General features: G+C 46.5%; 1 protein-coding gene across 4 annotated transcripts in view; it reads right to left on the bottom strand.

The window, feature by feature from the left end:
• NRK (Nik related kinase) overlaps nt 1–26,743 on the bottom strand; it is a 720,008-nt gene that overhangs the window by 23,120 nt on the left and 670,145 nt on the right. For all 4 annotated transcript variants that reach the window (XM_069212387.1, XM_069212389.1, XM_069212388.1 and 1 more), the window contains one exon: nt 19,175–19,314. In XM_069212387.1, the coding sequence (XP_069068488.1) occupies nt 19,175–19,314 (140 nt within the window). The remainder of the gene's footprint in view (nt 1–19,174; nt 19,315–26,743) is intronic.

Below are 26,743 nucleotides of genomic sequence, written 5' to 3'. Positions count from 1 at the left end.
ATGCAAAATCGTGGCTACATGTGCTATGTTGCACAACTTTGCTACAACGAGGGGCATACAGAACCAACCGAGCCGGACCCAGATGAGGATGATGATCCCTTGCCACCCCTTCACCCAGCAGACAGAAGCAGTGCAGCAGAGGGCAGACAAGGATGTGCTGAGGTCATGAACAACTATTTCTGATGTAAGTAATGACAATACCACGTCTATCTCATGTATTACTGTAGGTAGCATCTTTATTGCCTTGACTTCAGGTAATATATGTGTGATTAGGACAGTGTCACACTATTAGCATCATACTATAACTGTTTTGCTACATGTTAAGCTAGTCCCCTGTGCCCCTCAACATTACTTTCTACGTCCATGTACTCCACTTGAGTGCTCAGTGGTCTCGGTGGCACCTCTTGTAGTGGGTTCAAAGACAGTACTGTATCTGGTACTGCAATGCAGAGGATCCATCACAGGGGCTGTGAGACTGCTGAGGCTAGAAAGCTCCTCACTATCCCCACCACCCAGTTTGCTGTTTGTAGCACTCTGTGCTGGCTACATTGTCTCCAAAACATTGCTTATTTGCACCAATGCTTGTGCAAAGTCCCGACTGCAATGTGCCATCTTCACTTGTATGCCTACAGCACGTCGTGATATCAAGGCAGTTGTGGTAGTGAGACGATTGACAGATCTGCAGAACCCATCCAACCTGCCCATCAATTGGTGATGGCGCCTGCGGTGGCTGACATCCTCCTGCTGCATCAAACTGCGGAGTTCCCTAATGCCGTTTGTCATCTCCTTTGCGTTTTCGGTGGCTGTTTGCTGTCCCTCATGCAGCATGCACATGTTTTCATTAAGAGACTCGAACTGCTTGTGCATTACTCCCATGTTTCCATTGAGAGACTCAAACTGCTTGTGCATTGATCCCATGTTTTCATTGAGAGACTCAAACTGCTTGTTCATTGCACCCATGTTTTCATTGAGTGCATCCACCTGCTTGTGCATTGTTCCCATGTTGTCACTGTGGGACTCAAACTGCCTGTGCATTGCGCCCATGTTATGATCGATTGACACCAACTGCCTGTGCATTGACCTCATGTGTTTACATTGCAGGTGCTGCACTTTCAGCATGGAAGCCTCAAGGCTGCCAAAAAGTAATGGGCCCTCACCTTCCTCTGTGCACTGTCTGCCTGCTTTGCAACGCCTCCTGAGGGGAGTGGACTGACACCGGGGCAGGGACTGCTGTCTTACTGTGCTTCTAGCCTCTGGGGGTGGTGTGGGTTCTTCACCCGGCATTTCAATCGGAGTCCAGGTTATACTCTGGGAAAGGTAGCACTCTTGCTCCTAGTCTAGTTGGTGCATGTATGAAGGACTCATTGGTTTCTGAGTCGGACTGTGGCTGAGTTTCGCTATCCCCCACATTTCCACCTTCTGTTGCGTCAGGGCCCAGAACATCTGCAACAACAATGGGCAGCATGTCATTTTTGATTAGTACTCAAGTAGCTGCATAATAATATTAAATGTACACTGTCATAGTATCACTAAGAGTCTTTTGTGTTGTTTCTCTTTTTGGCTTAGCACTCTCTTGATACTTATGTGGTACTTGCACTTTAGGGGTGTGGACTACCACTCCCATAAGGCATTGTTGTGGTGTATGTAAGATGTGGCATGGACTACTTATCACACTACATAGTGCCAATATCTATTTTCTAAGGGGCATTTGTACATGCACATCATTACTGCCCTTACCTTTGCTGTTGCTGGGTGTGCCTGAGGTGTCAATGTCAGTGACACCACTGACAGCTTCAGGAAGCAGTGTCGACTCCACCATGTCTTCCATTGGTGTGGACGGTGTCTGGGTCGGTGGTCCTCCTCTGGGGCACCTTGCTTCCTTTAGCCTGCTGGCTACCCTCTCTTTGGCACGTGAATGCAAGTCGTACCATCGCTTGCATATCTCCTCAACGGAGCACTGCTCAACACCCACTGCGCATGTTTTGGTCTGGATGTCTGACCACAGTTTCCTCTTCTCACTTTCAGGTACCTGGAGTGAGTTCTTCCCAAAACGTTTGTCGTGGTTCCTGACCACCTCCTTGATGAGCACTTCCAATTCCTGCTCACTGAATTTGGCTTGCGCTTCCTGTCACTTTCTCCTTCACATTTCCATCTGTAGCCATTTTCCAGTTTGGTCCTGGCTGGCTCTCAAGGCTGCCTCCTTGGTGCTGGGCTGTGTCTCTCTGCCTGCTCCTGTGGGTGGTGCTTCTGGAAACAGCAAGGGCTGACTCACTTCCTGGTTGTGATGTCATCAGGCTATTGTGGCTTGTTGTTTTCGCAATTTGCGATTTGCAAATACCAATTCGCTATTTTGTGCGAGTCAGTATTTGCAACTCGCAAATTGCGATTGCAAATTTTAAGAAATCACTATTACCGACTCCCAGTTTTCATACATCCCATTTTGCATTTCTAAAATAGCAATTTCGTAAAATTAGCTATTTAAGAAATGCAAAGCGGGAGCTTGATACATCTGGCCCTATATTCCATATATCCATGTGCCAGGCATCCATTAATGTGAAAAACCATGCCAAGTAAAATATAAATACAATTATTTATAATGCATGCCAGAAACAAGTGAACCATAAAAGATGTGCTACTTTCCACTAATATATACCCTTGTGCACAAAAAAACATAGCGCAAAAAAGCGGCAAACCCAAAACAAAACTAAATTACTAAAGGAAAAGACAATAGTCGGTCCTAATCCTAAATTATTAGAAACATGTTTTACCAACCACCAGGTATTAACGATGAATAGCCAGAATTCCACAAAAAGTGATTGAATCAAAATCTCCTTAAACACATAAATAAATCACACTACATGACTACTGATTGTAGGTGGTGCAAACTGTACAGTAACTTCTACACGCTCTGCACCTACCAGATATAACAGATGTCAGTATTCGTACTAGAATAAAGTAAGTGTTCTCCGCATCAAATTGTGCATCCTGCAACTAATAAGAAAGTAAATTTGTTCATATTTGGAAAAGTAGGTGCACAAGTTTGCTTAATAAATTAAAAAAAAAAAAAAAAAAAAATTTAAAAAACAATCTACTGTACCGCTCCAAACTAATGTTTTTGTAACACAATTTCACAAATAAAATAACTATCTAGACTCCCATATTTATGTAATTCAAATCCGAGCCCTAAACATAACCACAATTTAAGATCTCAGGACAAATTACAGCAAACTTGATAAAAAAGTTCCTAACATACTCATAATACAAGTAATGTGTCAAAACAAGTGCTGGCACTATTAGGACAGCAGGTAAACCAAATACATTTATGATACCATATTTCATACTTGAATGTTCGGTTAAATGGGCTTCTACTGTCTTATCAGTCACTAGCAAATGCAAATGTTGCGCATAGTTCTTCTATTTATGTATTTGGATAATGTTTTTCCTGCCTGCAGTGATGATATACGAGATGTGAGATTATATAGAATCTGATGTTTCAGTGAGATTGTTGTACTCTTCAAGATCTTAGAAACTGTATTGTAAGTAGATTTTTTGCAATGTTGGTGGAAAAGTAACTTTCCATAAATGTACTTTGAGCTACTTGCAACAAAAACTGGTTAAAACCACTTTATGTCTCAGGTCTGACTACAGAGGCTCAGTACTTATTTCTGGCTAAAAGTAAATTACGCTGCTGCTAGAGGACATTGGTCTGCCTTCTGGGCACAGAAAAAAGGTGTGTTGCAACTGGTCTCCTATGAAAGATTAGCCACATGCGAGGGGAGCCTTCACACTTGCTCTTCTGACTTGGAGAGTCAAAGGGCTGATGAGATCTGTTCCCAATAATTCCCAGGGTCCTCCTATATTTTTAGGCACCAAACCCATCTGTACTGGTAACCAGTTTTTGTCCCTGACAAAGGAAAGGTAACCGCATCTCATTAAGGGAGTGGCTAAGTGTAGGAAAGTAGCCTCTTTCTAGCCTTGTTACCCCCACTTTTGGCCTGTTTGTGAGTATATGTCAGGGTGTTTTTACTGTCTCACTGGGATCCTGCTAGCCAGGGCGCAGTGCTCATAGTGAAAACCCTATGTTGTCAGTGTGTTTGATATGTGTCACTGGGATCCTGCTAGCCAGGACCCCAGTGCACATAAGTTTGTGGCCTGTATTTATTCCCTGTGCGGTGCCTAACTGTATCACTGAGGCTCTGCTAATCAGAACCCCAGTGTTTATGCTCTCTCTGCTTTCTAAAATTGTCACTGCAGGCTAGTGACTAATTTTACCAATTCTTATTGGCACACTGGTACACCCATATAATTCCCTTGCATATGGTACTTAGGTACCCAGGGTATTGGGGTTCCAGGAGATCCCTATGGGCTGCAGCATTTCTTTTGCCACCCATAGGGAGCTCAGGCAATTCTTACACAGGCCTGCCACTGCAGCCTGAGTGAACTAACGTCCACGTTATTTCACAGCAATTTTTCACTGCACATAAGTAACTTATAAGTCACCTATATGTCTAACCCTCACTTGGTGAAGGTTGGGTGCCAAGTTACTTAGTGTGTCGACACCCTGGCACTAGCCAAAGTGCCCCCACATTGTTCAGGGTAATTTCCCCGGACTTTGTGAGTGCGGGTACACCATTACACACGTGCACTATACATAGATCACTACCTATGTATAGCGTCACAATGGTAACTCCGAACATGGCCATGTAACGTGTCTAAGATCATGGAATTGTCACCCCAATACCATTCTGGTATTGGGGTGACAATTCCATGATCCCCCGGGTCTCTAGCACAGAACCCGGATACAGCCAAACTGCCTTTCCGGGGTTTCCACTGCAGCTGCTGCTGCTGCCAACCCCTCAGACAGGACTCTGCCCTCCTGGGGTCTTGGCAGCCCCGGCCCAGGAAGGCAGAACAAAGGATTTCCTCTGAGAGAGGGTGTTACACCCTCTCCCTTTGGAAATAGGTGTGAAGGGCTGGGGAGGAGTAGCCTCCCCCAGCCTCTGGAAATGCTTTGATGGGCACAGAAGGTGCCCATCTCTGCATAAGCCAGTCTACATCAGTTCAGGGATCCCGCAGCCCTGCTCTGGCGCGAAACTGTACAAAGGAAAGGGGAGTGACCACTCCCCTGACCAGTTCCTCCCAGGGGAGATGCCTAGAGCTCCTCCAGTGTGTCCCAGACCTCTGCCATCTTGGAAACAGAGGTGCTGAGGGCACACTGGACTGCTCTGAGTGGCCGTTGCCAGCAGGTGACGTCAGAGACCCCCTCTGATAGGCTCTTACCTCTCTTGGTAGCCAATCCTCCTTTCTTGGTAGCCAAACCTCCTTTTCTGGCTATTTAGGGTCTCTCCTCTGGGGTATTCTTCAGATCTCCAGATAACGAATGCAAGAGCTCACCAGAGTTCCTCTCCACTTCCCTCTTCGACTTCTGCCAAGGATCGACCGCTGACTGCTCCAGGACGCCTGCAAAACCACAATAAAGTAGCAAGACGACTACCAGCAACATTGTAGCACCTCTTCCTGCTGGCTTTCTCAACTGTTTCCTGGTGGTGCATGCTCTGGGGGCTGTCTGCCTTCACCTTGCACTGAAAGCCAAGAAGAAATCTCCAGTGGGTCGATGGAATCTTCCCCCTGCTAACGCAGGCACCAAAAGATTGCATCACCGGTCCTCTGGGTCCCCTCTCATCCTGACGAGATTGGTTTCTGGAACACAGGAGCTATATCCAAGTGACCCTCACAGTCCAGTGATCCTTCAGTCCAAGTTTGGTGGAGGTAAGTCCTTGCCTCCGCACGCTAGACTGCAAACCTGTGTACTGTGTGATTTGCAGCTGCTCCGGCTTCTGTGCACTTCTCCAAGGATTCCTTTGTGCACATCCTAGCCTTGGTCCCCAGCACTCCGTCCTGCAGTGCTCAACCCTCTGAGTTGGACTCTGACGTCGTGGGACCCTCCTTCGTGACTCTGAGCCAGCTCCGGTTCACAAATCTTCTAAGTGCTTGCTCCGGTACTTCTGCGGGTGCTGCCTGCTTCTGTGGGGCTCTCTGAGTTGTTGAGCGCCCCCTCTGTCTCCTCCTCCAAGGGGCGACATCCTGGTCCTTCCTGGTCCCAAGCAGCACCCAAAAACCTCTACCACAACCCTTGCAGCTAGCAAGGCTTGTTTGCAGTATTTCTGCTTGGAAACACTTCTGCAACCTCCAGCACGCCATGGGACATCTTCTATCCAAAGGAAAAGTTCCTAGCTATCTTCGTTGTTGCAGAATCCTAGGCTTCTTCCATCCAGAAGCAGCCTTCTTGCACCTTCATACGGGGTTTCCTGGGCTCCTGACCCCCCTGGACACTATCGTGACTCTTGGACTTGGTCCCCTTGCCTTGCAGGTCCTCAGGTCCAGGAATCCATCTTCAGTGCTTTGCTGGTGTTTGTGGTTCTTGCAGAATCCCCCTATCACGACTATTGTGTCCTACTGGGATAGTAGGGGTACTTTACTCCTACTTTTCAGGGTCTTGGGGTGGGTATCTTGGACAACCTGACTGTTTTCTTACAGTCCCAGCGACCCTCTACAAGCTCCCATAGTTCTGGGGCCCATTCGTAATTTGCATTCCACTTTTGGAGTATATGGTTTGTGTTGCCCCTTGACCTATGTTCACCTTTTACATCCTATTGTAATTCTACACTGTTTGTATTACTTTTCTTACTATTACTTACCTGTTTTGGGTTTGTGTACATATGACTTGTGTATATTACTTACCTTCTAACTGAGGGTACTCAATGAGATACTTTTGGCATATTGTCATAAAAATAAAGTACCTTTATTTTTAGTAACTCTGAGTATTGTGTTTTCTTATGATATTGTGCTATATGATATAAGTGGTATAGTAGGAGCTTTGCCTGTCTCCTAGTTCAGCCTAAGCTGCTTTGCCATAGCTACCTTCTAACAGCCTAAGCTGCTAGAAACACCTCTATTCTACTAATGAGGGATAACTGGACCTGGCACAGGGTGTAAGTACCACAAGGTACCCACTATAAGCCAGGCCAGCCTCCTACACCAAGGGAGAGCCCCAACCTCTCCAGGTAGAAGAAGGTGTTAACCATGTTGGATTTAGGACTTCTGAAAGTTTGTAAATGTAAAGTGAAGAGGAAGTGTTGCAGATGGAGGTGTGCACATCATGAGAAAGTAAACTGACTAGGTTGGAAAATTCTTCCATCACTGAGTATGGCACAGGATAGGATTGGTACCTTTCAACCACCTCCTCAATGTAAACTTGGCACTGGGAAGACACATCTAAATAAAAAAAGACTCTTCAGTATGAAAGGGAGTGAAGGATTCTTGACTACTGTCATCCAGGATCTGAAACTGCTCTGCAAGGATCAGGTAGCAAACTCTGTTTGAGTACCGGGTGCTACGAGCTGTGGGTAGGTGCATCGATCTACCGTGGACAGATCCAAACCATTGTGGACCACGCAGGCTCCGTGCTTTCCCCGATGGGGCCAATCCACTAATGTGAGGAGGGTTCCTGCTACTTATGATTCACCCGAGTGTGGGTTCATCCCCCCCTTTTCAAAGGATTAAGTACGTGTATTGGTCCTGAAGAATCGCGCCAGATCATTTAGACTACTAGCGAGAAACATGTTGACCTTGATTGATGAATGAGTGCAGGTAATTCTGTACTTACTGTCACTATATTCCAAAACTTGGGATCTAGTGGTAACCTGAAATAATTTTGTCTGGGGGAGTTTAAACCTTACTTTATCTTCTCCCCACCATATTTTTTGTTTTTAACCATGACAGAGGTTTGATATCATAATAAAATAGCATTTTACCTCTAGCCATTTTTAACAGATTTTTTCCTCTCCATACCAATCCTGCATTAATATATTTTTGACCGGCTTTTTACGATCTTCAAAAGATCTCTGGCAAAGAGCCCCCTTGGGGGACCCGTCAGGCATTGCAGTGCCGGCCTGACGAGGAGCAAAGCCCTATGATGAGGCATGTCACCGGATGGTGAGCGAGGGCATTTGCGTCATTTTGTGATGCAAAAGTGGTGCAAACTTGCAAAATACAATTGTATTTTGAAAGTTTGCACCATTTTTGCATCAAAAAGGGGTGCAAATGCGGTGCTAAAAAAGTATATGTATGGGCCTTAAATTTTTCAGGAACTAGAGAACCAGTAAACGCTTATTCTGGTTATGGAACTGTGTATATTTTTGGATTGACTAGCCAACTCTGTTTGCCTGCTCCAGGGACACAAATAGCAGAAGTACTCTTTAATCCAAGAGTGCCCAACTGACCAAGGGGCCTAGGATCCCTGTCTAAAGACAGACCTTTTGCTTAGAAGCTTGTGTTGAGTACCTAGAAGTACCTAGAAGTGACCAGAAGACACTTTTTCAGAAGTTGGCCAAAAGTGGGTAGTTTATACCACCTCAGTAAAATGGAGTCAGGGAGCTGAGTTCAACTGAAAATGTGGTAAAGGGCATAGAGCCTGGCTTTGCCCTGAATGGCTACAGCTTCCACGTTTGGCCTACTTTAATATTTTGAGCAGGGGCGGCTCCTTCCTAATGGCAAAGGAGCATCATCCCCCTGGTTAAGCCAGAAGATGAAAGATGAAACAAGATTTAATTATTGTTTCGTCTTTCATCTGCTGGTTCAGCCAGAAGTGTGCCCAGGGTGTGGCAGACTGGGGTGTGTAGGGTGGAAGGAGGGAGGAGGGGAAAGTGCACTAAGTGCTCATGTATGTGTGGCCTGTTGTATTAGGCCGGCCAAACACCTATGCGTACTTAGGTTTCTCCAACCCGGCTCTATAGCTGGGCTGGAGAAACAACACAGACCCCAGGCTTGTGTCTGAGCGGCACTCTGAGCAGCTCAGACCAATCCTGACGCTGCTTACATGCTATGTTTAGCATATAGGCAGTGTCAGGATTGCTGGGGAGCCTGAGCTGGTGTCCCAGCGAGAAGACCAGAGGAGCAACGCAGCAGGAGGCGCGGTGGTGACGACGGGAAAAAGGTTTTAAAAAAAAAGTATTATTATATAATTTTTATTTATCCCCCAGCCCCTCCCTTTGCGATTTGCGGTGGCCACAGCCGATTTTGAGAACCAAAAAAACATAGTCTATAGATAAAATCTTCAACCAGTGTGAGGCGGCAAATCTATCCCAGATGCTACAAAACCTAACTTTGTCCCTCTCATAGCTTTTGGTGCCAAAACCAACAGGTTCAGCTGGATGCAGCAACAACATATCTGACTTCTAGGGACCCTTGATGAATTCATTCTAGGACCTTACCCTGCTGGAACACCTTGACTTCCAAAATGTTAGAAGGTTATATCTTTAACAGGGGCAACTTCTCGATATTTTGGACTTCGATAATGTTTTCACATTATTCTGTTCAAATGATAATTATGACATCAATATTATGTCAGACAACCTGCTTTAGACTAACCAAGTTGTGTTTATTTAGTTGACAGGGCTGCCATTCCCAAATGAATAGTTCAATTCCTGACATTTTTTGTAGAGTCCTGGAATGATTACTGTGAGAAAGCGACAGGTACCCAAAACCAGCATTTCACTTTCATGTGTTTTCTAAATGTTCTCCGTACACCGCACCCAGATGTTTGCCTGGGGGCAACTCGAATACAGAGAAACTCTATTCCCATACCCTAAGACACCAATTTAAAGAAAGATGTGGGTCATATCTTAGCAGGAATATGTTCCTCCTTGAGATAGACTGGAGGGGATAACCATGTTTTTAAAAGAAAATGCTGATAAACTGACAAATATCATATTTAGCATTTCTCCTGGCCAGCCAGTCATGGCAAAGTCTGGCTTACACCACTGGAATCTTTAGGTTGCACACAATTCGAAAATATATAGTTTTTATACTCTCTATATAGTTCTGAACATGAGAGCTGTCATCAAGTGAAAAGTACACAATAACCTGTCATTTGGCTAATATTTGGATATATTTTTTTTTATAATATAAAATTTGTGGAGCATATGCTACCTAAGAATAACACATATATTTGCCATTTCCAGACTTCAGACATTCAGGGGAAACTGTTCCTCAATTGTTTGATGAGTATTCCAGGATTTATGTTTCAATATCCTGAAATATGTTTCCCTTTAAGACGTGCAATGTAATATTAACATATCAGATTGAAAATAAAAACATAGCCACATGTTTCATTATATTTTCAGAATGTAATGAACTATTGATGTTGTGTTTACGCTGATAGATAGCTCTGAATGTGCCATCCAAGATATATAGGGCATGTTTTATATATTGGCGGATAGGTTATACCATTAGAACGGTGAAAGATATCCTATCCACCGAAATCTAAATACCATTATTTCCTGTGGTTTTTAGATTTTGGCGCACAGGATATCATTCACTGTTGTGACAATATCTAAATCAGAACCATAGTATAGATGTGTGATGGGTTGTTTGAACAGCCCATCACCATTTGTTCTCCAAAACATCTTCGGCACAGCAATGTGCAATCACCCTGATAGTCAAAGGATTAATAATATCTCGGTTGAAATGAAATAGTTATCAATGCTACTTACGTGGTATCAAAGTTTTAATCACAAGACAATATCATGAACCCCATTATTTGAGAGAAGAAGATGGGAATAAATGGATGTATTCTAACTAGAGCAACGTACCTATGTTGGATTTGGGTACATTAACAGAGAGTGCCCCATTGAGAGTGTTGTGATTAAACTAGCTGTTAAACATGCCCTAAGAAAATCATTACCACATGATAACTGGTTTTCCAGGGGCAATCTCCCAATTCTGAGATTGTCCAGTCTGATTAGGGATAAGTTTGCAGGAACGGTCTTTCTGACCATTAAAATCAGATGACACTCCATTTTCTGTCCTGGTTATCAACATAAATTCATTCAAACTTCTTGAGGAATTTGCATAGCCAAAAGCCATGATCCATAGACATGTTGCATCTGAAAGAGTACACCCTTTGGACTCAAATTCAGATTTAGATCAGCGCCAATATTAAGGCTGTTAGAAGCACATAGTGGAGTCATAAAACTTATTTTATAGAGTTTGCTTTCTTTTTTGCTGCATCTGATTTCCAGAGTGGTGCAATGGATTTGTGCAAGGCATAATGTATGCAAGGGGGGCATTCCCCAGTTAGGGGGCTCGCAGGAACGGTGCAGTAGAATCGATGACATTCCAATGCATCATTTGTAGCTGCATTTTTAATGCCTGCACAGAGCAGGCGTTAAAAGGAGGCATGCAATTATTTATAACACGTCTCTAAGTACTTTTCAGGATAAGCGCCAAGATTTTTGGCACATTTCCTGTTGATACTATTGCCCCTACCTGGCGAACGCATGGTGGCAGTAGGAGGGGGAGCAAGGGGCCACAAGAAAAGTGGCTTTACATGTAATGTAGCACCACTTTTCTTAAATCTCGCCCTTAGCATCTCCTGTGTGACTGTATCATATTTCATAAGTATAAGCATAAATTGAGATTACAGATGAAATGGTCGAACTAGAAAAAAACACAGATGTGTCTGGAACTATTTGTTATCATTCATAGTAATGCAACTTCTATAATCTGCCATGTGAAAAGGCACTGTAGCTCATTCCTGCACTGTTTTCTTCCCTGATTAGTAGAACGCCTAGGTGGTGGTCTACAGAATGGAGGTTGGCTTCTGTGTTATACCAAGTACTTTATTGTACTGCTCAGTATTCTGGATATTTCCTCACCATAGCAATAAAAGTTGCAAGTTGAGTCTGTTATCCCAGTGCCTTAGGAAATCCTTCCAATGTTCAACTGAGAATGTTTTCACAAATTCAATTTGAACATTGCGATCCTAGTCCAACCAAAATATTGCTGCAAAATAATGATGTCTTTAAAATAAGAAGCTAAGCAAGAGGACTTATTTCCATCATTCATCTGCACAGGAGGTGATGTCACTGGATTTCCCATCATCCATCTGCACAGGTGGTGACGTCACTGGTTTCCCGCAAAAACTGCCTTTAAAAGAAGAAGCTAAGCAAGAAGGCACATTTCCATCATCCATCTGTACAGGATGTGACATCACTGGATTTCCCATAGAAAAATACACAAGACCAAACCTCAGTCTGCCCAAACAACAGAACCTAGGTATACTGTAAAATAGGACATGTGGATCCGTGGGTCTCAATTAAGGTTACACATGAGGTTAAAATACATGCCAATCTTAATCATCGACAAAAATTACAATGTATTGTTCTTACAACAAGGCACTAAAAAATGAATCAATAAAGCTCAGATTGTGCAGTGCTCATACGTGCAATGGTGATAATTATAATATGATATTTGTGGGTATCCACACTTTAAAATGTTCAGTTCAGTGTAAATACTGATGCAAAACTAGAACCTATTTCAATATTAGATGACCCCCCACTCCAATGTCAACGCTTTGACCCACAAGCTATTTCAGTGACTTTCCTCAGGACAAAACTCGAACTAGGTTCGAGGCAGCATGGACACTCAGCAGGCGTACCTTCAGTGCACCAAAGTTGTGCTAAAAGCAAGACTGTCTGAGCCCATCAGCTCTTGGACTGGGCCCAGCACCAGGAAACCTAGTCCCCTCTCCTTCTGCTAACATCCTCGTGACTCTGAACAGAGGTGACACAGTCTCCCACCCCATTCTCTTCTAATGCCTACACAGCATTTGAATCCAAGGACATGCACTCCAGTTGTGCTCTTTCTTGACTGAAAAGACCTGGTCAGTCAGCCTGGCACCGTACATCTTGGATGACTGCGACCTCCTCTGCGTAATTCTACGGGGATACTCCCTGAGCATGACCCATTTCAACCCATACATGATCCCTCTAGCCTGCATCATCTGCTCTCACAACATCAACTTTGTGTCCTATGCTGATACCACAACTCATCCTCTCCCTCACCGACATGAAGCCCAGTAGCCAGATCAGGTTCAATGCCTGCATGACTGAAAGCGCCCAATGAATGACGACCAACTGTCTAAAGCTGAACTCCAACAAGATTGAAACTGTGATCTTTGGGAAGGGCACATCACCACGGGACTCCAGTTGGTGGCTAAGTTAAGACCAACACCACCACCCAAGCCAAGAACCTCAAGATCATGATCGACAGCAAACTAGACTAAGATGCGCAGTTTGTTTTCCTGGGGGCCGGACTAAAACCCCCAGCAGCACCACTGACCCACCGCTGAAGTCAGGAGGGCTGCTATGACATTGCCCACCAGGAGGCGCTACATAAGGGTGCTCTAGTCTGCAGGGCGTGTGACGTGCCATTTGTTTTTCTAGGGGCTGGACAACAACCCCCAGCACCACCACTGAGCCACCATTGATGGCAGGGGGCTGTCATGACACTGCTGCACCAGGAGGTGTTGAATAAGGGCCCTCTAGACTGCCTCTAGACATTCCCAGACAAAGACCTGGCCCAGCTACGCCTGTCATCACCTGTTGATGGCCATGCCGGGCCCTTCCTTGGACCTCTTTCTTCTGGGGCTTTTCTTTCTTCTGTGGAAGAAGAGATTTGGAACCTCAAGGGTGAGTCTATCTGGCACCATTTTGACTGTTGTTTAGAATTTGACTGTTGTATAGACTTTGTAGTTATATAGATCACCCCTTATTTCACCATTGGCAAGCACAAGCAACAAGAGGAATAAGATATGGCCGGTAAATTGGGCCAGAGTACCAGTCTTAATTCATTCCCAGCCTGGGCCGTAGGGGTGATCACTAAAGAAGTCAATCTGGCCGAGCGGTGCATGTCCCTGGAAGCCAGAAATATTGACCCAAAATCCCCTTCCACTTATGCCCCTCCCCCATCCCAGCCAGGCAGGCTGCACAGGGGCTAGTGCAGGATGCAACTGTGTCCTCAACTGCAATGACTATGTTGGGCCATCTGGAGCCTCTGGAAGGCCATGTGAGCGTGGTGCAGGAAACACATAGTAGCCCCCCGTGGGCCACTGCCCCCAATAGAAAGAGCCAATCCAAGTTTGCCCCTACTGCAAGGCCTGTTACTTGCTCCTGTAACTCCCAAGTGCATCAGCCCAATACTACATACCCTTGCGCCAGTGCAGGAGGCACCTGACTTTGACTGAAATCTTACAGAGGGCAAATTTAAGCGTGTGCTCGCCCAAAGTTTTGTCCCCTTTGAGGAAAGATCGTCCTAACTAGAAGTTGCTGCTTCATCATTATTCACATTGTCCCACAGCACTAACATGGTGGAATGGAAGAGGGGGGCCCTCTTGGATCAACTGGGGCTGCCGTTACTGCTGGATGTGTGAACATGTACGCAAATTCTTTGACTAGTTCCAGCCAAAGTTTGTGGATATGGGTGGGCATGCGGACCCTCGACCAGTAACTGGGGATTTGCAGTAGGGGCCTCAATCTGCTCATAAGGGTGATGGGGCGGCACAGAGGGGCTAATTGCTTGAGAGAGGGGGGTCTCTATCAGGGACATTGAGCTTCTGCGTCTCAACTTACCCCCAGAATGCAGTCCTTATGTCGCCGTTATGACAGGGGTCCCAAAAGCTCTTCCCATTTCAAGGAGACTACTGAAGCTCTCGAAAACAGTTTTTCGTTGGCTATGTATCAATTCTGATTTTAATGTTAACAAATATAATGGGATTTTGTATGTGAGAAGAGCGGAATGGGTGGGTCCAGGAGTTAAATCCACCAGTGGGGATTGTGTGGTTATCAATTGTAAAACACGCAGCCTAGCCATCTGCCTGGTGGACGGTTCGTCCCGGTGTCGACCACCTGGTTTCTGTATTTTTTGGACCACCTGGTTTCAGTGTTTTTTCAGGCCTTTGTGGGCTTTTTTATAGGCATGTACTGGCCATCCACAGGGGAGAGCTGGTGTGGTGCCATGGGGCCGGCCCAACAAACATTTCCAGTCTTTCAAAGGTTTGCGCCCTTTTTGGGTTTGGATCATAATGACTGACTATGTGCAGCCATATCTCCTAAACAAACATTTCCAGTCTTTCAAAGGTTTGCGCCCTTTTTGGGTTTGGATCATAATGACTATGTGCAGCCATATCTCCTAATCTGTACCCCGTATGAACTCGGCGGCTTGTGGGCATATCCAAGGGTGAGACCTGCCCTGAGGGGGATGCCACAGGATTGCTTAGTTGGAATGTAGTGGGTACTAAGACTAAACTATTGGCTCAAGGGTGTAAAGGTTTTGTTACCCAATTTGATGTAATTTTATTGCAGGAGACCTGGGCTCAGGAGCACTTTACCCTGGATGGTTACCAGCTTCCATAAGGGTGTGCCCTTGTGGAAGCTGTCTTCCACAAGGGCTTCTCGCTCTCTTCAGTCCCTAGTCTAGTTTGTCCTTTTTTGCGAAGTGTACAATCTCCTCCGATGGATGTATTTGCTGCCTATCCTCAAGGCAAGGTGGTTCTATCAGTATAGACCAGCTTTCTTTTACTTGCAATTGCTGGGCGATCAGGTAGTGGCCCTGGTCTGCTCTTTTTTTTTAAATGCTCCATTCTCGAACAAAGTTTTGAATTCTTAATGTATCATCGGGCCTTTTTTTATGTGTTTACATGAATTATGTTTATGTTTTTACTGTGTTACATATGACCTGATGTTTTATGTGATTATATGTAAGTTTTATTCTTTTATGATTATACTTTTATAATCAAAATAAAGTCTAATTAATCAATCAATCAATAAAGACTAAAACAATGCTGTCATTCCCTCATGCTTCTATATCATGCAGATGCGGAGGAAGGTTTTTAAATGGGTCCCCATCAGCACCTGGAAAATAGTCATGCACGCCCTGGACTACGGGAATACCCTCTATGCCAGGATCAACAAAAAACTCACCAGAAGGCTGCAGACCATTCAGAACTCAGCTGCTAGAATTACTCTTAACCTCCCATGCCACACTCCCATCAGAAGACAACACCTTAAGGGTCTCCACTGACTCCTCATTCACAAATGAGCACAATTCAAACTACTCACCTACCCTTTCAAGGCACTACATACCACTGGCCCAGCATTAACTCAACAATCACACCTGACTTTACAAACCTTCCAGACACCTCCGCTCATTCAGACTCCTAATTGCTCATAACTCACACATACAGAAAACGAGACCTGGCAGTCTAACCTTCCCCTTACATCACTCCTTAAGCATGAAACAATCTGTTGCTTCACAGAAAAGCCTCCTCTTCACTTCTTGAAATCCACAAGAAGCTGAAGCCCTGGCTTTTCAAGTAGTCCCAATATGCCCTATGTGTGCTAGACTTACATCTGCTCAGCGCCAGGAGCCAGGATACTTTTCCGGAGGATAGCGCACTATACAAATCTGCATAACATAACTTTACGCAGCATGTGGTGTGCATTCCTTCATTGCTCTAGATGTATGACATAACTGAAAAAACCTATGCTTTAGGTATTCATTCATCATGTAATAGTGGCTTGAGAGGTCTCCCGAAAAGTTCAACAATAATTTGCAATTAGATTGCATTTGTCAAAACGTGCATTTTCAGAGTCCAGAGATATGAATTTAAGTCTTTCCTGAAGAGCAAAGGCATTTTTAGGTTTGTTTCTTTATGGGCATTATCGTCAATAACTGTTTTTTGGAGGAAATGCTGTAACCCAAATCTACCCTTCACAATAGAGTCAAAGTGGGAAACAAGGACAGCTTCTCTTCTGATTCCACAGAGCCTTACGCCTCTCAGTATGTCATTCTTCATGGCCATGGTGGGCAGAACAGAAAGTGCATTACATGCTTGACTCTTAAGAGTCCACATGTGTTAAATGAACACAGTGTCATTCTACTCCCAGGCTGGGAATTTTCTAATATTATTTACACTTATCATAAAACATTATCACATATGATACAGGGAGCACTGGTGGGGGGTGGATAGACTGACAGAATACTTCTTTCAAGATAAACTGCGCTAAAGGCAACATGTTCCATTCACTGCATGTGACTGGCAAACAGTTCCATCTGCACCACATGCATGCATTTTAATAATGCTGGATTTGTTTGTGAATCACACATAAACAGCATTCTGAATAAAGGCACAATTTTAAGTCCCAAGCAGTGAATTACTCATGGCCTTGAGCCATGTTAAAAAAATGTATACCTACTCTAGCACTCACAAACGTACACAGCAACAGTGGTTAAATATTTCTCTGTTGAGGAATACTTACAAAAGATTTTTTTCCGGATGCTCTAGTTCAGTGCATAATGTACGTTAAGGACCGCATCATGATGGCCTGTCCTAACTCAGCCCCGGCCTGAGCGCTTGATTTATGCACATGCATCGTGCAAAGTGAATTCATTAAACTCCATATTTCTCTGAGTTACAGCCATATTTTAGACAGCAAGCTCAGAAACGGAAAGAGGCAAAACCTGCTCACTCTTCCTGAGCTTCACTGTCTGAAAACCAAGCACTAAACCTGAGAAATATTGATTTAAAAGAATTCACTTTATACATTACAGACGCATTAAACAGGCTCCCAGCTCTCCATTGAGCCAGCCCACTTGGTAATGATATGGCCATAGGCCATAGAAGGAAAGAACAACCAAAGTGGTGTAGCAAAGCTGCTATGATGCTTATTACCTCAAATACACAAAAGGATGAGAGGAATGGTTGCTATAAGACCAACCACTGGCAATTGCTCTGGAAAGCATACCAGCCCATCATTCCTTTGCCCACCATGCCACCTCAGATTAGCCTTAGCAATATGCAAATCTGTCTTGATCCAGTTCCAATAGAAGCAATCCAGACCAAATAGCAAAACTAGGTCCCTAAACAGTGGCATAACTAAACTTGAGGGGTCCCGCTGCACAGTGCTTGGAGGGGCCCCCCTCTGCACTAACTGGCCAGGATACTGTGCTGTGGGAGTCCCCTGTGCCCCCCCTCCCCGCACCATGGGGACTGCAGGGGGTCTTTGTTACACCACTGTCCCTGAACTGGAACACAAGCAACCCAAGAGTGCCTTCAGCCTGATTGGGCCTCTTCAGTTAGGTGTAGCTTGACTCTAGTGGCACAGTGTGCAAGGGACCACATGGGCATACACTTGGCCACTTATTGTGTTACATCAAACATGCAAAAGGCTAAGGGAGGAATGCTTGCAATAAGTCCAACTCCTGGCAATTACTCTGAGAAGAATTCCAATCCATCATTCCAAGACAACTCAGATTAGACCCAGCAAAATTAAATTCAGTCTTGGTCCTGCTCCAAAGGAGCAACCCAGCCCGGACTGCCAAGGCAGGTCCTCCTTAACCCAGAACACAAGCAACCCAAGAGTGGCTTCAGCCTAATTGAGCATCTTCAGTCAGGTGTACCAGTCTGGAGTTGCTTGTGGACCCTGCTGGAGGGGGCTTTACCTAGCAGTTTAGTAAAGACTGTTCCCATGTGGAGCGGGTTGGCATTGACTTGCATAAGACAGTCCTTTATCTAGTGTGACATGGTAAATAAACAACCAATGGACTAGAATGCGGCCCAAGTGATAGTCAGTGACTGAGATTAATTAAATCATTCCATTCACCACTCTTTTATTGTTGCACTTTATTTCCTAAGAGTAATGCGGATGCCGGGACGTGGGTTCCGTGCTCACTTTGCCAGAGGACTTAAGCTATATCTCACTGATGAGACCTAAGTAGGCTGAAACCGGTTTCGGGTTGCATGTCGTCCCATTTAGAGGGAGCCTTACCTGGCTGTTCGGGACAGGCTGTCCCCATGAGTAGTGGGGTTGATACTGATTTGCATAAAGTAGACCTTTGCCTAGTGTGGCATGGAAGCGAAAAGGTAGAGGAATGCAAATTGGTAGGGGAACTAAGTGAGAGAAAGCACATTATTTTGTGAAATAACCAACATTGTGTGTAACAAGTCCAGGTAATATCCAGCAGACACCTCTGTATTCCCAACTGAAAGCACCTGTACCCACCTATTTATCACAAACTACATTTATTATGGGATTGTAAGACCTCAAGCACCCCACCCATCAATCTAAGCCTGAGTTGAAATCAGGATAGTTTATGCGCTTTACACATCTTGCATGCCCCCCATCCATAGCTGTTTTTAAATTGGTGGGACTGTGTCCACCTTTTGCTTCAGGTGAAACATAGTTTCCTAGTTAATTTTTTGAGAACCTGTTTCTGTGAAAAAGAGCAAACAAAGCACATTTAGTGTAAACACCGAAACTGATAATACACCTACCTTGTCATTTCTTTCGCAGAGAAATTTCAGCTTCTGTGCTTTCTTGTGCATGAACACACCTTCTAAGTTTCCTGATTCTCCTGAGCGCAGTTCAATGGCTTTCTCTCCCCAGCCCATGACCTGGTTCGACTGAAGATAGGCTGAAAAAACAGAAGCATTCTTAACTTAGGTAAAACCTGCAAAAAAATGTTTTCTTCAAGACTACTTTTATGAACTGTGCATGTTAAGGGGTTGCTGTAGAAAAAACACAATTAGCTCATAAGTATGACATCACAGAAGAGGCAAGCAGAACAGCTATCATGAGAGTTTATGTTTTAACTTGTTCACAGCATAGCCAAATAACACTCTAAGCAATTCAGTTGTTTAGTGAAATTTTAAAACTTTGTTCTTCTTTGTGTGGTTGCTCGTATTTTCCCATGCACTGAGGAAGCTTGACTGCAACACTGGTAGGTTGCATCTTCATTATTTCCGATGCCTAGCTCATGTTACCATAATAGTGTGGCCTTAATATTGTGGATAAAAATATCAAGAGGTAAGTATGTATTGATTTTCCATGACTTGTACCACATACATTTTACGGACGACATAAATATATTGAAGGTAGGCAGATGTGGAATTAAAAATAGTAAGGGTCTGATTACGAGTCGGGCGGTCACAAGACTGCCAGACTCACGGTGGAGGTTGGGCTGTCGGGCTGTGGTGATCCCACTGCCACATTACAAGTTTGGCAGACGGACCGCCAACCAACCGACGTCTCCGCCAGGATCGAAGATCCTGACGGGGTGACAGTGGTCTTTATTGTAATCAACCAGGGCGGTGCTGATCTCAGCTGTACCCTACTGGTTACAACCTTGTTATCCACCAGCCTTTTTTCTGTCGGTTTCCCCACCATGATAAGGCTGGCGGAGAACAAGTGCCATGAGCCACAGGGGGGCCCCTGCACTGCCCATGGCATGGGTATTGCAGGGACCCCCTGGCCCAGCACAGTCAGAATGTGCACTGTCTGCTTTGTGCAGACAGTGCACGTTTCAAGGGTGCTAGTCACCCCCCGGTGCTACGAGATACGGCTCCTTTAAGGGAGTAGAGTGCTATCTTATAGCACTTTTTTTCTGCTTGTCTGACCGGCAGGAACATTCAATTTCAAGGTTTCTGCGTGTCAGTGTTGTATTGTAGTATTCCTTTAAAGAAAGACGTGATGTATTGTAGAATGTTATTGTTGGAATGTGGTGTGTGGTTCTGCGGAGCATTCTCTGACTGAGTCAGTTACTCTGTCAGGCTGGTGAGGGGATGCTGCATGGAGCTGTTGCTCTTCTGAGAGTAAACTTCAAGTTAAAAGGAAACCTCTCTCTGCCTCAGTGTCTTCTTCGTTTGCGTCAAGATCTCTCACTACTAGTGAACGGAAATATTCCGTTATTGAGAGAGAGGTGTTAGCGGCTGTGTGGGCATTGGAACATTTCCGCACTCACATTTGGGGTATGACAGTTGTGTTGTGTACAGATCACAAGCCTTTAGTCAAGGTTTTGGAACATGGAGGAGCAGGAAAGGGGTCGGCAAGGCTAGCTATATTGGACTCACGGTTAACTGAGTTTATGTATGTCTTAGAACATATTCCAGGTTGGCGTAATACTCAGGCTGATTGTTTGACGCGTATGCCGGTTAAATTGCAGAAGGGCGATGAGGCGAATCTAGAAAGGAGGATAAAGGAAGATGTAGTTGCAAGTGTAGAAGATGTTCATGACTGTTTACGGGGTGCGATTTCAGAAAAAGAGTGGAATTCAAAGTTAAAGCAGGATGATACTTTGGTGGAGGTAATTGATATGGTGAGGTGTGGTGCAAAAAGGGAGAGTTGTGTGAGTACCTCTGTACGCCCTTATGTAAAGCTGTTGGATGAATTGTCAGTGGTACAGGATGAAGTTTTGATGAGGGGAGACAAATTAATTCCCCCTTCTTGTTTACGTTGGAATTTAATCAGACTGTCTCACAAGGGGCACTTGGGACAAACTCTGACAAAAAAAAGGTTGCGTGAAAATTTTGGGTGGCCTGGAATGGATGGTGATGTGGAAGAGTGGGTGAAAAGGTGCACTATATGTCTGAATTGTGAAAAAAGGTTAAAGGTTGGTAGCCAGACCTGTAGTGTTGTTATTGAAGATCCAGGCAGAATATGGAATAGTGTGTGCTTGGATTTCCTTGGGCCATTAGCACATTTGAGCTCTGCGTTGAAGTTTGCCATAGTGTTGGTGGATGTGCATTCCAAGTGGTTAGTGGTGAAGTTTGTGAGGGAGATTACCACTGCATCCACTATAAGGGTTTTGGAAACTGTGTTTGAAGAAGAAGGCTACCCTTGTAAATTGATCACAGACAATGGTACGCAGTTAGTCTCGGCAGAGATTAATTTGTTTTTGGAGAAAGCAGGTATCAAACATTCTCGCATGAGTTTATTTAATCCTCGGGCCAATGGTATTGTGGAGAGAGCCAACAGAGTAGTTAAAGGGGCGATCCAGATAGCGGTCACGAATGGCAAAGAAATTGAGTCCACAATGACAGATATGGTTTGGGCATATCGTACAACCAGAAATAGCGTAACAGGAAAGGTTCCTTTTGAGTTGATGAAAGGAAGGAAAGTGGATACGAAATTGTTTCTGGCATGGATGAGGACATTGTTTGAGAATGATTCTATCTACGATGCAGGTAGAGGTACGGGGAGTGATGGTATTTGTGAGGAAAAGTCTGAGAAAAGTAATTTGTTTAGGATCAGTGAGTGGAGAGGTAACAAGATACAGAAGGGTGACTGGGTCAAAATTAAGTTCAAATCAGGGATGTGGAGTAAATTTCGTGGTCCATTTAAAGTGAGGGTTGTGCAGCATTTTTATGTAATCTTGGAGAATGGCGAGAAGTGGAATTTGCAAAAAGTGGCATGGTATGGAAGTGCTGATATGGTAGATCCTAAAACGACGGATCATAGTAGTGAAGTGAATGGGTGCAGTAACTATATGATGATGGATGATGAGTCATTTATTCAAGAAGAAGAGCGTGGTGTGCTTCCAAAGGATGTGAATGGGAATGCAAGGACTGAATATGGAGAAGTGAAGAGAACACAAAGGAGTCATAAGACTCCTGAGTATCTTAAGGATTATGGTGGTCATTCTGACCTCGGCGGTAAAAGGCGCCTACCGCCGGTCAGAAATCCTCCATAATCCCGCCGCGGTCGCGGAAACCCGCCACGGTCATTCTGACCCGCAGAAGGCAAACCTCCGAAAATCCGACCGCCACAACAGACCGCCAGACCAGCGGTCGGCGGAAAGGTGGAGGTGACCAAACCTCCACCGCCACGCCAACAGAAATACGCCCATGCCATTACGACCCACGAATCCACGCGGCGGTCATTCAAACGCGGTATTCCATTGGCGGGACACACCGGCGCGGTCAGAATACACACAAACGAACAAAACTCACCCACATTGGACGATTTGAATCCCACACACCTGATACACATACACACACCACTCCCACACACACAATACAATATAAAACACCCACCCACATCACCCACAAACCCCTACGCTTAAAAATTCGTAAAGAAGACAAGAGCGAGACACCAGCATCCAAAACATAACAGCCACAGCCACTCAACACCATCACCCACACACTATCCACACACAAAACAACACACACCACCACACTCAACTCACTTAAATACACATACTCCACCCCACACATCATACACACCACCCCATGGCACCCCAAAGACAACCCCGCTTCACAGACGAAGAACTCAGGGTTATGGTGGAGGAAATCGTTCGGGTAGAGCCCCAGCTGTTCGGCACACAGATACAATACACCAGCATTGCCCAGAGGACGGAGCTATGGCAGAGGATTGTCGACAGGGTGAACGCAGTGGGACAGCACCCCAGAAATCGGGAAGACATCAGGAAGCGATGGAACGACCTACGGGGGAAGGTGCGTTCCATGGTATCCAGGCACAACATCGCCGTGCAGAAGACTGGCGGAGGACCCCCACCTCAACCCCCACAATTCACATCATGGGAGGAGGAAGTCTTGAACATCCTGCATCCTGACGGCCTCGCAGGAGTCGGAGGAGGAATGGATACTGGTAAGTTGAAGCTTCAATACTGCTTCCCCCCCACCTGCATGCCAAATCAGACCCCAACCCTCACCCCCATCCTCGAACCCCACCCTCACCCCCACCCCCATCCTCACCCCCACCCTCACCCCCACCACCATCCTCACCCCCACCACCATCCTCACCCCCACCCCCAGCACACCTATTCCCCGCCAATGTCTCACCATCACAACCCACACATCCCAAAACCTAGGCCTGCATGCGTCCACTAAGCATGGACACCCATCACCAAAGCATGCCCAATGCATATACACATCCCCCCCACAAGCCACCCTCACCAAAGCCCCCACACACGAATGCCAGCACTTGGGGACACGGGAACCCACAGATACACCCATATGCCACACATTGAAACTATAACCATACCTCTATACCCCTGCAGGACCCGACCGTCAACACACCGCGGCGGAGGGGCCAGAATTATCCACACCCCCCACCCAAGAGGCCGTCAGCGATGACAGCAGCTCTGTCGATCTGGACACCGATGACCAGCCCGGACCATCGGGGACCTCTGGACAGTCGGTTCCCCTCACACAGGCACAGGCCACTATAGACCCTAACCCCTCTGGGAACACCAGCACAGCTCCCACCCAGCGGGCCCATGCCTCTGTCTCCAGGGCGCGTCAATCTGCGGTGTGTCTACCACTACAGGGCACCCAGGATAACCCACCACCCCAACAACAACAGGGACCTGGGGGCAGTGGTAGTGGGCACACCGGCCAGGGGGCAGAGGCCCAGGGAAACAGGGCAACTCGGCGGGCAGCTGTGCGACAGGGGGGGGAGGAGAGGCCCAGGGAACCCACTCTCCACGAGGTCCTCACCACCATCATGGGAGCATACAACCGCTCCCAGGAGACGATGGCGACGGTACTGGCCCGGTTCCAGGAGATCCAGGTGCTGCAGGAGGAACACTATCGGGGGTACAGGGAGGACATCAGATCCATCAACACCACCCTGGTTACCATGGTAGGGCTGCTGCAGGACCTCGTAAACAGCAGGGCGGACACTGAACAACACCCAAGGGCCCCTGCCACTAGCCTGGACCAAGAACAGCCATCCACCTCCGCCGGCGCTAGTGGACAGGAGGCCCCCGCACAGCAGCAGCCCACCAGACCCCCACCTCCTGCAGGAGAAGAACCACCCCGCAAGAGGGCCCTGAGATCTCGCAAGAAGACAGAGTAGGATGTCAAGACCCCCGCCAGCAAAGGATACCACCTGATGTCATCCCACTGTCCCACATTGTCACCCTGTCCATCCTTGAACTGCCCATGCTCCATCTCTCCACAGGCCTCTGGACAATGCACCTGTGTGACTGTTACTCTGGACTCTGCCATGGACATTCCTTCACCATAGCCCCCACCCACTTGAAACCACCCATCCCATTTTGAGCACTTCAATAAACACCTATTTTGCACCAAAATATCAGGAGTCTGGCTGTGATTTCAATAGATTGTAATTGACATGACAGTGCAAATATGTCCTTGTACATGGTGAAGTCAACAAACAGCTGCCACAAAGCTGTAGTCCATGGGGAAACGAAGCACAGGACTCGTAGTGGGGACCCCAGATCTGAAATAGGGAGGGAAAAGCCAAAACTCAGTCATCATACACTGGGGCAAATAGACAGGCAGCAGAGATGCTGCAGAGTAGTTAACATTTACTAAATTATCTTTGAAATGTTACCTGTGTCCTATTGGAAGTACTGTTCAATGATTCTGTCCCTGTTGTCTGTTTCAGCCCCGTCGTCTTCCTCCTCGTCACTCTCCTCAGGTTCCACCGCTGCCACAACACCACCGTCTCGACCATCCTCCTGCAGGAAAGGCACCTGGCGGCGCAAAGCCAGGTTGTGAAGCATGCAGCAGGCCACGATGATGTGACACACCTTCTTAGGTGAGTACATTAGGGATCCACCGGTCATATGCAGGCACCTAAACCTGGCCTTTAGGAGGCCAAAGGTGCGTTCGATCACCCTCCTAGTACGCCCATGGGCCTCATTGTACCGTTCCTCTGCCCTGGTCCGGGGATTCCTTACTGGGGTCAGTAGCCACGACAGGTTGGGGTACCCAGAGTCCCCCACTAGCCATACACGGTGTCTCTGTAGCTGTTCCATCACGTAAGGGATGCTGCTATTCCTGAGGATGTAGACGTCATGCACTGACCCTGGGAATTTGGCATTTACATGCGAGATGTACTGGTCAGCCAAACACACCACCTGGATGTTCATTGAATGGTAACTTTTTCTGTTCCTGTACACCTGCTCCCTGTCTCTTGGGGGAACCAAAGCCACATGGGTCCCATCAATGGCACCAATTACGTTGGGAATATGTCCAAGGGCGTAGAAATCACCCTTCACTGTAGCCAATTCGCCCACCTCAGGGAAAATGATGTAGTTCCTCACGGATTTCATCAGGGCAGACAACACTCTGGATAACACCTTCGAAAACATGGGCTGAGACATCCCGGAAGCAATTCCCACGGTTGTCTGAAATGACCCACTTGCCAAGAAATGTAGTACTGACATGACCTGCACCAGAGGGGGAATCCCTGTGGGTTGGCGGATGGGGGACATCAGGTCGGGCTCCAGCTGGGCACACAGTTCATGGATAGTGGCACGGTTAAGACGGTAGGTCAGGATAATGTGGCGTTCTTCCATTGTCGACAGGTCCACCAGCGGTCGGTACACGGGAGGATTCATCCGTCTCCTCGCCCAACCCAGCGGACGGTGCCTAGGAAGGACAACATGGAGCACACAGTCAGGCAACCCACAGGTACGTACTCACAGCTAGCACAGTATACGATTCTCTATGCAGTGAATGGCGTGTCTGAGTGGCTATGCAAGGCCTAGGCCTGTGTGACGCAGTTGAAATTGAGCCATGTGGGCCCTGGAAATGGCGGCTGCCTGACCTGTGAAGTGTGACAATGGGATGTGAGGTCAATGCGCTGGCGTGGCACACCGCGGCGGGCGGTGGGCGAAGACCGCGGCGCGAAGCCGCATTGGTTAACATTGAAGCCTATGGGTTTCAGGAGCCAATGGCGAAGGGCGCCGGCGGTGGCGGGACGCACCGCCGCGGTACGCACCGCCGCGGACGTGACCGCCATTTTCTATCTACTTATCCACTTGCGACTTGAACTTTCACAGGAGAGGACCTATACTGCAAGTGTTGCTGTGACCTCGGTCTGGAAGGGACAATGGCTGCTGCGACTGGGGAAAGGGCCCCTGCCTTCACTGGAGAGGAGTTGGAGAAACTTGTGGATGGGGTCCTCCCCCAGTATGCGCTACTCTACGGTCCTCCAGACCAACAAGTGAGTTTAATTCAATATGGATTTGGGGCCACTGGCTGGCTTGGGGGCCTGGCGGGGATGGGGGGCATGTTGGGCATGGCGGGGGCATGGCGGGGGGCCTGGCGGGGATGGGGGGCATGTTGGGC

This window comes from Pleurodeles waltl, chromosome 2_1 (assembly GCF_031143425.1).
Source record: "Pleurodeles waltl isolate 20211129_DDA chromosome 2_1, aPleWal1.hap1.20221129, whole genome shotgun sequence".
NCBI classification, from domain to species: domain Eukaryota; kingdom Metazoa; phylum Chordata; class Amphibia; order Caudata; family Salamandridae; genus Pleurodeles; species Pleurodeles waltl.
This window is presented reverse-complemented; position numbering and strand designations above follow the sequence as displayed.